This window comes from Schistocerca gregaria, chromosome 3 (assembly GCF_023897955.1).
Source record: "Schistocerca gregaria isolate iqSchGreg1 chromosome 3, iqSchGreg1.2, whole genome shotgun sequence".
NCBI lineage: Eukaryota > Metazoa > Arthropoda > Insecta > Orthoptera > Acrididae > Schistocerca > Schistocerca gregaria.
The window spans coordinates 170,533,073-170,543,689 of record NC_064922.1 but is presented as its reverse complement, the minus strand read 5'-3'; the positions used below and the strand labels follow the sequence as shown (position 1 = coordinate 170,543,689).

General features: G+C 42.9%; 1 protein-coding gene across 1 annotated transcript in view; it reads right to left on the bottom strand.

Moving 5' to 3' along the window:
* Nucleotides 1–2,547: 2,547 nt before the first annotated feature.
* The window catches only part of LOC126354463 (15-hydroxyprostaglandin dehydrogenase [NAD(+)]-like), a 90,325-nt gene continuing 82,255 nt past the window's right edge, over nucleotides 2,548–10,617 (bottom strand). The window contains exon 7 of the mRNA XM_050004161.1: nucleotides 2,548–2,728. Within this exon, the coding sequence (XP_049860118.1) occupies nucleotides 2,611–2,728 (118 nt within the window). The 3' untranslated portion in view covers nucleotides 2,548–2,610. The remainder of the gene's footprint in view (nucleotides 2,729–10,617) is intronic.

Sequence of the window (10,617 nt, the reverse complement as noted above, 5' to 3'; positions counted from 1 at the left end):
GGAGGTCAGAGAACTTGGATTTCACGATCGAGCGGCTGCTCATTAGCCACAAAGACATTTCGGTATTGCACCCGGTCTTCGTTGAGCCGTGGCGCTCGTTACTGGCGCGCCAGTCTCTTGGATGTCCACTATCGATTCTTCGATGTTTCTTATCTTTGCTTGCCTTGTTGTTTTCCGCGCATTCGCAGGGCGAGTGGCAGTTCCAATAATGATACCTCTTACAAACCGGGCACAATGGAAAGGAGCAGGCGCCTTTTCTTTTTCCTTTTATCACTCGTTTATTACATAAGAGAAATACACCTCTTAAGACAAAATTTAACTACATGAAATATTGCTCCCAGTGAAGGTTAACATAAGCAGTGACAAAACTTAGTTGTCTTAAGGGTTTCTGATGGCAACAAATTTTGAGGCAGTCTAAGGTTTATATCAATATAGCTCAAACACGTAGCTAATGATTGAATCACGATACAGACACTTCAATAATTTCGGTAACAAATAAATAGCGTGAATATGTACTGGCAGTTACCAACTAATCAACAACCTTGCCATTGAATAAGTAGTAGTCCATTTGGAACGAATTAGCAACACCCCGCAACTAGGGGAGTTAATACCAACAGTCTTTAAATGTCTTGCTCCCCATTAAATAAACAAACTTACAGTAATTAAATCAAACACACTACGCTCCACTCAAAATCTCCAGTGGAAGCCAAACCCAAATGAAGATCCCATTAACTGACTTGCATTGATGTCACACTGAAGCTCATTTCTGTGTTCCCAGACAGACATGGGGCAAACAAGACAAGATTTTGAATGTAGCATATCAGTAAAACCGGTAGTGGAGCTAACTCGTGCCACTGAAAATTAAGGTACTAGACCGGGGCACAAGGTGGTATACAATGAGGTTGCCTTAGTGCTATACTGCTCTCCAAAATATAAATTCAAATGGCCAATTCAAATTTCAGTACACATAAACTAGCATTGATTAACGGTGAGTGACACCAGGTCCCTTGAAGAGATGACAACACTTACTTGAAAAGACAAATGCTGGAAGCGGCAGTAACATCAAACACCTTCTCCGAGTTTTATCCAGGAGTCACTTCCCGCTATACAAGTAAACATTTAACCAAGCACAAGGAAGGAACCCCAAAAAGAAAATTCAAATAAAACCCCCAAAAGATTATAAAGGACAGGAAACCCCAACTATTTAAATTTAAAAGAATTATCTCTCCCCAAAGGCAGTGTTAACGCGAAGGCCACACTTAGGAGACCACCAAAATTGGTTACAAAAGGTCTTATACATTTGCTCCTTTTCTTTAAAGAAACACAAGGCTGCTTCTGCTGGCTTCTGCTGGACGTCCGGTATGGCTCGTGTAGGATACACCAGGCAGCAACCCAAGCTATACGGTCGCAAGGCATGGCGAGCAAAATCAGGAGAGCAGACAGGCAGTCAGCCAACACATATCCTCCATCCTGAACCGGCAGACCGCGTACAGCCGACTCCACATATACGTGGTTGCTTCCACCTCGTACCTCGAGGCGTCTCAGCAGGTAGCCCGAGCAAACGTCAACTGCCACTCGGCCCGCGAATGCAGAATACAACAAGATAAGCTAAGATAAGAAACATCGAGGGATAGATAATTGGCGCCAGTAACGAGCGCCACGGCTCAGTCGTAAACTTCATTGCACGATATTTCGGCTGGACAACTGCCAACCATCTTCAGGTGAGCCGAACGACGACTGACGCTCTCCGCTCCGTCTTATACAGTGCGCTGATGGTACTGCCGCGCATGCGATGAAGTCACAGAGACAGAAGGGCCACACCGCCCAGCGGCTGCGCCCCAGCTGGTGGAACTGCAAGACTGAGCTGCCGTCGGTATTGTTCTTGCCCGCAGCATCGAAGTCTTTTGGCGTCTTCGTCTCGAACAAATTTCGGAGATGACGGCATTCCAAGCGTTATTTAGTTGGTAACCACTATCACCGTTCATTAGATTTTCCGCAATTAATATTTGAACGAATTCTTTGTTAATGGAGTCCCAAAGGGTTGTCGCTGTAGCCAAAATTGAAGTTTTGTCATACCGTATGTCATATGACAAAACTGTAACGCTGGTATCGTCTGCAGAAAGTACCAGTTCTGCCTGATGAATATAAAGTTTAAGGTGATTCACACTTGTAATAAATTGGAGCGGGCTCAAAATTCAACACTGTGAGTGATCCCTTAGTAATTTCTCCCCAAGTATTAACATTTTCTTATCTTCCAACATTATCTGAATTACTGTTGAATAATTTATTGACATATTAGTCATTGTGTCATATTATGATGGCCACTTGAAATACTGGCCAAAACCCTGAAATATCATTTTGCAACAGCCAACAATTTTATGGAAACTGATTTCAGCCTCAAAAGACTGTACGTTTGAAAGAATAACCTCTGTGACTGAGTTTAACCTCAAATACCGTTTCGCATTGTAGGAAACGATTCCCACAAAGGAAATTGTTTTGTGGGTGGCAACTATTTAGAGTGATTCTTATTACTGTATAAGTCATCACTCGAATGAGGTATACTTTATTCACGATAATGAGATGTGTACAAAACGGCATGTAGAACAGTCCTTATTGAACGAGCCGCTCGTAGACAATCTCCTTGATCTTGCTGTTGTCGGCCATCCAGACGGACCCTGACTTGCCCTCCCGGACGGCAGTCATCAAACCTTCAGCGATGAAGTCAGGCCTGTGAAGACAACACACACACATTTCATTCACATTGTTCCAAAAGAACAGAGTGCAATAAGTAATAATATCTGTAATTCCAAGCTCCACATGAAATTAGGTGCTAGATGGGAATTACCAGTGAAATTACTCGTATTTTATTGCTGTAGAGTGTATGCTACAAAAGTGACACAGCAGTAATCAGCAATAGATGAAGGTTAATAATGTGCTACCGCCAAGTGCAGTATAACTATATATAATGGACAAAGATGACCAATAATCACAGCACAGCACCTGGCATACTACTGCTTATAACAATTTATTTCATATCTTATGTATATAATTCTTGGCGTGAGTTTCTGGTTAGAGAGCATCAGGTTACATTTAGAGATGGAAAACTCACCATCTTCAAGTGCACCACAAATTAACAGGCTGTGATATTACTTAGTTTTAAAAAACCTAACAGGGCTAACTAAGGAAGTAAACTGAATAAAATACAAATATCAAAAAAGTTTTGCATCATCTTGGTTCCGAGAGTTCCGGAACCTGCACAGAAAATTGGAATAGAGATCACCATCATTTCCGCCCTTTTTATTTGTCATGAAAACCACACATTGCATGTTGTACCACAATTCAGCGAGTCTAGATTGCTGTACACACCGGTACCTCTAGGGATTGATGTATGCCTGTATTCGTCGTGACATACTATCCATCAAGGCACTGTTGGTCCATATTGTTCCACTCCACAACGGCGATTCGGCGTTGATTCCTTAGAGTGGTTGGTGGGTCAAGTCATCCATAAACAGCCCTTTTCAATCCACCCCAGGCACGTTACAATAGGGTCCATGTCCGGAGAACATGCTGGCCACTCTACTCGAGCGAAAAGAAGGAAGTCATTCACAAGATGTGTACGATAGATGCGTGAATTGTCGTCCATGAAGACGAATGCCTCGCCAGTATGCTGGCGATGTGGTTTCACTATCGGTCGGATGATGGCATTCACATATCATACATCCGTTACGGCTTCTTCCATGACCATCAGCGGCGTACGTCGGCCCCACATTATGCCACCCGAAAACAGCAGGGAACCTCCACCTTGCTGAACTCGCTGGACAATGTGTCTGAGGCGTTCAGCCTGACTGGGTTGCCTCCAAACACGTCTCCGACGATTGTCTGGTTAAAGGCATATGTGACACTCATCGGTGAAGAGAACGTGATGCCAATCCTGAGTGGTCCATTCGGAAATTTGTTGGGCCCATCTGTACCGCGCTGCACGGTATCGTGGTTGCTAAGATGCACCTCGCCATGGACGTCAGGAGTGAAGTTGCGCATCATGCAACCAATTGTGCACGAAAAGCATTATTCAATATGGTGGCGTTGTTGTCAGGGTTCCGCTGAGCCATAATGCGTAAGTACGAGCTGCATTCAAGTTCTAAGGCGTCCGATTTTTTTTTTTCTCCGGACTGGAAAGAAATAGAAACATGCGCATTGTTTTAAAATGAGGCCGCGTTCATTGTCAATACGTCCCAGAGGTGGCAGCACCGTACGGCAGATGGAATTTTACCGCCAGCGGCGAGAATGAGAACTGTTTTAAATACTTAAAATGGCGACGTTTTCCTTACTTGATCAGCGTGCAATCATTCGTTTTCTGAATTTGCGTGGTGTGAAACCAATTGAAATTCATCGACAGTTGAAGGAGACATGTGGTATTGGAGTTATGGATGTGTCGAAAGTGCGATCGTGGGTGCGACAGTATAATGAAGGCAGAACATCGTTTGACAACAAACCGAAACAACCTCAGGCTTGCACAAGCCGGTCTGACGACATGATCGAGAATGTGGAGAGAATTGTTTTGGGGGATCGGCGAATGACTGTTGAACAGATCGCCTCCAGAGTTGGCATTTCTGTGGGTTCTATGCGCACAATCCTGCATGATGACCTGAAAATGCGATAAGTGTCATCCAGGTGGGTGCCACGAATGCTGACGGACGACCACATGGCTGCCCGTGTGGCATGTTGCCAAGCAATGTTGACGCGCAACGACAGCACGAATGGGACATTCTTTTCGTCGGTTGTGACAATGGATGAGACGTGGATGCCATTTTTCAATCCAGAAACAAAGCGTCAGTCAGCTCAATGGAAGCACACAGATTCACCGCCACCAAAAAATTTCGGGTAACCGCCAGTGCTGAAAAAATGATGGTGTCCATGTTCTGGGACAGTGAGGGCGTAATCCTTACCCATTGCGTTCCAAAGGGCACTACGGTAACAGGTGCATCCTACGAAAATGTTTTGAAGAACAAATTCCTTCCTGCACTGCAACAAAACGTCCAGGAAGGGCTGCGCGTGTGCTGTTTCACCAAGACAACGCACCCACACATCGAGCTAACGTTACGCAACAGTTTCTTCGTTTTTACAACTTTGAAGTGATTCCTCATGCTCCCTACTCACCTGACCTGGCTCCTAGTGACTTTTGGCTTTTTACAACAATGAAAGACACTCTCCGTGGCCTCACATTCACTAGCCATGCTGCTATTGCCTCAGCGATTTTCCGGTGGTCAAAACAGACTCCTAAAGAAGCCTTCGCCGCTGCCATGGAATCATGGCGTCAGCGTTGTGAAAAATGTGTACGTCTGCAGGGCGATTACGTCGAGAAGTAACGCCAGTTTCATCGATTTCGGGTGAGTAGTTAATTAGAAAAAAAAAAACGGAGGCCTTAGAACTTGAATGCACCTCATAGTGGCCATCCACTGCACTAGTAGCCCTCGGTGGGTCCGAGCGAGCCATGTCATGGACAGTTCCTGTCTCTCTGTATCTCCTCCATGTCCGAACAACTTCTCTTTGGGTCACTCCGAGACGCCTGGACACTTCCCTTGTTGAGAGCCCGTCCTGGCACAGAGTAACAAATGCGGACGCGATCGAACCGCGCTATTGGCCGTCTAGGCATGGTTGAACCACAAACAACACGAGCCGTGTAACTTCGTCGTGGTGGAATGACTGGAACTAATCGACTGTCGGACCCCCTCCATCTAATAGGCGCTGGTCATGCATGGTTGTTTACATCATGGTTTAGTGACATCTCTGAGCAGTCAAAGGGACTGTGTCTGTGATACAGTGTCCATAGATAACGTCTATCTTCAGGAGTTCTGGGATCGGGGGTGATGCGAAACTTTTTTTTTATGTGTGTATGTTAGTTCCTGTTGTAGCACAAAACACAAAGGTAATAGTCCATGCACTGAAACCAATCCCCCAAGGAAGTTAATCATTATTTACTTTTACTACTTTACTTCCAAGGTAGCAGGACTCCTAAATGCGTGTGCAATGTGGTCCCCAGTTATGATGTTAGATTTATCGCCATTCATATCCCTGTCACTCCTCATTATTTTAGTGTTTCTTTAGTTTGCTCTCAATCCATCAATCCATATTTTGTGCTCAGTACACTGTTCATCCCAATCAACAGGTCTTATAAGTCTTCCACACTTTCAGGGAATCTTATTGGTGGTCTCCCATGAAATGGTCCTGACATTCAGTTTCGTCATTGCTTCGTCAACACAGAGGTTGAACAGTGAGGGAGAGAAGGCAGGGATGCAAATTTACTTACATTTTAAGCCAACCATTTCTTTATTGGTCTTCTTATTGCCCCCTCTTCACTCTGATACATGTTATACAGGGTGTCCGTAAAGTCTCACAGTTGTTGTTATTGTCTTCAATCCAGAGACTGGTTTGATGCAGCTCTCCATAATACTATAACCTGAGCAAACCTTTGAGTAACTATGGCAACCTACATGCCCCTGAAGCTGCTTATTGTATTCATTCTTTGGTCTCCCTCTGCGATTTTACCCCCCCACCCCCACCCCCCACACTTACCTTCAGTACTAAATTGATGCCTCAGAATGTGTCCTACCAACCAAGCCCTTCTTTTAGTCAGGTTCTATCACAAATTTCTCTTCTCCCCAATTGTATTCAGTACCTCCTGATTTGTTACATGATGGATACATCTAATCTTCAGTATTCTTCTGTAGCACCACATTACCGCAGCTTCTGATCTCTTCTTGCCTAAATTGTTTATAGTCCATGTTCCTCTTCCATACATGTCTACACTGCATACAAATATTTTCAGAAAGGACCTCCTGGCACTTAACCCTATTCTCCATGTTAAATAATTTTTCTTCTTCAGAAACGCTTTTCATGCCTTTGCCAGTTTATATTTTATATCCTCCCTACTTCGCCCATCATCCGCTATTTTGCTTCCCTAATAGCAAAACTCCTTTATTACTTTAAGTGTCTCATTTCCTAATCTAGTTCCCTCAGCATCACCTGATTTAATTCATCTACATTCTATTATCCTCGTTTTGCTTTTGTTGATGTTCATCTCATATCCTTCTTTCAACAGACTGTCCATTCCATTCAACTGCTCTTCCAAGTCCTTTGCTCCCCTGACAGAATTATAATGTCATTGGCAAACCTCAAAGTTTTTAGTTTTTCTCCCTGGACTTTAACTCGTACTCAAAATTTTTCGTTTGTTTCCTTTAATGCTTGCTTAATACACAGATTGAATAACATTAGGGATTGGCTAGACTCCTCTATCACTCCCTTCTCAACCACTACTACCTTTTTGTGCCCATTGACCCTTATAACCAACATCTGGTTTCTGCACAAATTGTGAATAGTCTTCCGCTCCCTGTGTTTTACCACAGCAAGCCTTAGAATTTGAAAGAGAGTGTTCTAATCAACATTTTCAAAGGGTTCCTCTAAGTCTACAAATGCTGTAAACGTCGGTTTGCCTTTCCTTAACCTATCTTCTACGAGAACAAACTTGTTCCTACATTTGTCCAGATTCCAAGCCGATCTTCCCCAAGGCGGCTTCTACCAGTTTTCCCATTCTTCTGTAGACGATTCGTGTTAGTATTTTGCAGCAGAGGCTTATTAAACTGATAGTTTGGTAATTTTCACACCCGTTAGCATCTGCTTTATTAGGAATTGGGATTATTATATTCTTCAAGAAGTCTGACGGTATTTCGCATGCCTCATATATCTTGCTCACCGGATGTAAGAATTTTGTCATGGCTGGCTCTCCCTAGGCTATCAGTAACTATGAAAGAATGTTGTCTATTCCTGGGGCCTTGTTTCGACTTAAGTCGTTCAGTGCTTTGTCAAATTCTTCACGCAGTATCATATCTCTCTTCTCATCTTCCCCTATCTCCTCTTCCATTTCCAAAATATTGCCCTTAAGTACATCTCCCTTGTACAGACCCTCTATATACTCAGTCCATCTTTTTGCTTTCCCTCCTTTGCTTAGGACTGGTTTCCCATCTGAGCTCTTAATATTGTTACAAGTGGTTCTCTTTTCTCCAAAGACTCCTTAATTTTCATGTAGGCAGTATACGTGCTTCTACATCCTTACATTTGACCTCTAACCATTCCTACTTAACTATTTTGTACTTCTGGTCGATTTCGTTTGTATTCCCTTTCGCTCATTTCATGTATTGCATTTTATATTTTCTCCTTTCATCAATTGAATTCAATATCTCTTCCTTTGCTCAACGATTTCTACTAGCTCTCGTCTTTTTACCTTCTGGATTCTCTGTTGCCTTCCGTATTCCATCACTTAAACCTACCCATTCTTCTTCTAGTCTATTCCTGTCCTTTGTTCTCGTCAATCGTACCCTATGATGCCTTAAAAACCATCTGAAACCTCTGTCTTCGTCGACAGTTCATAGCTAATAAATTGTAGTCATAACCCACATCTGCCTTTGGAAACGTCTTACAATTTAAAATCTGGTTCCTAAATCTCTGACTAACCACTGTATAATCAATCTGAAATCTTCCGCTGTCTCCAGGACTCTTCCATGTATACAACCTTCCCTCTTGATTCTTAAACAAAGTGTTAGCTATGATTAAATTAGCTCTGTGCAAAATTCTACCAGGCGGCTTCCTTTTTCATTCCTTTCACTCAGTCCATATTGACCTACTACTTTTCCTTCTCTTCCTTTTCCTAGTGTCTAATTCCGGTATCCAGTGACTTAAATTTTTAGCTCTCTTAACAACCTGAATAATTTATTTTATTTCATCATACATTTTCCTTAATCTCCTCCTCATCTGCTGAGCCAGTTGGCATATAAACTTGTACTACTGTGGTGGGTGTGGTCTTCATGTCTATCTTGGCTACAATAATGCGTATGCTATGCTGTTCATAACAGATATCCGTGTTCCTGCATTACCTCTATTTGATTTTGTATTTATAATCCTGTATTCATCTGACCAAAAAGCCTATTTCTCCTGCCACCGAACTTCACTAATTCCCACTATAGCTAACTTTAACCTATCCATTTCCCTTCTTAAGTTTTTTAGCCTATCTGCCATTCCATGCTCCGAACTGGAATAGTTTTGTGTTTGCTTGCTTAATAAAATGCTCCAATCGGATCGATTTCGCTACACGAAAACTGAACTTGAAGACAAACACTGAACAGATAACCGAAGTCGAGGTTTTTTCATTCTGGATGCTCAAATAATAATTACTTCAGTACAATAATTTTTCGTTACGTGAGCGTCTGTATTGACAATCTCTCTCGATAGTGTACGTTGTATGTCGGGCAAAGCTAAACAATTTCATACTGTTGACGTCATAAACGCTAAGCTTTATCAGAGAAATTGGTTCGCAAGATTAATTTTAACAACATTTCGAAGTATTTTCCTCACTTAATATCGGACCACTAAGAGTGACAAGTGCAGGGCAATTTTCTGCGCTTTGTTGCCGTATTTTACTTTCATGGTAGCAGAGTTCCTAAATGCGTGTACAACGCAGTCCCCAGTTCTTATTGTTAGGTTTATCGCCAATCATGCTCCGGCTACTAGCCCTCACTAGTTCCGTCTTTCTGTGGTTTACTCTCAAGCCATATTCTGCACTCAGTAGACCGTTCTTCCCAATCAACAGGTCAACTATGTTCTACACTTTCAGCGAATCTTACCGTTGGTCTACTGTCAACCGGAATTTCAACTTCAGGAAGATGCGGTGACATTGTCATTAATTTCCGTCAGTGCTTCACCAGTATACATATAGGTGAAACAGTAAGGAGAACATGACAGAAGTGCAACCTTACTTTTTAAGTCGACCACTTCTTTGTTGATCTTCGTATTGTTCCCTCTTCGCTCTCGTACACGTTATACAAGGGTGTTCATAAAGTCCCATTACCATTTTATAAAAAATCATAACTTGGAAACTATTAGAGATAGAGAAATGTAATTTGCTGCACAACGTTTAACAGCTCTCAAAGTTTTTTATTTCTGTGCAATTTCCGGCAGATTTGACTTGGACTGCATCAAGAAGGAGACAGATTAGTATAAGGCGCAATGTGACATCTGGTACGCTGAATCCAGGTCTGCGAGAACGATTTTGCGGAATTATCAACACCAGTATGGGAAGACACCACAGTCAGAAACAAGCGCAATGTGGTGGTTGAAACACTTTAAAAGAGACAGGCACCGTGCAACATCTTCCTCTAAGTGGGCATCACCAGCGCCTCAAGCACGTGTCGACAGAGGGCAAATTACATTTCCACGCAGCCCGGAGAAGTCACTACTTTGCGCTTCACGCGAAATAAGGAAAGCACGGTCAATTGTCCATAACGTCTTACAAAAGCCGTTACGCCTTTGCTTACAAAATCCAAATGCCCCATGCACTGCAGCCAAACGATGGTTCTCTGCGGTACGCATTAGCGTGTTCCAAGCTGCTCCCTACAGAGGCTGACAATGAGTACCTGGAAAAGTGCCTTTTCCCAGATGAAGCAACGTTCCACATTTGTAAACATTTGAATCATCACAACGTTCGGATTTGGGGCTCCAGAAACGCACGCAACTCACGTGAACAGATCGGTTAGTGTTTGGTGGGTCCTAATTCATGACAGGTTAAGC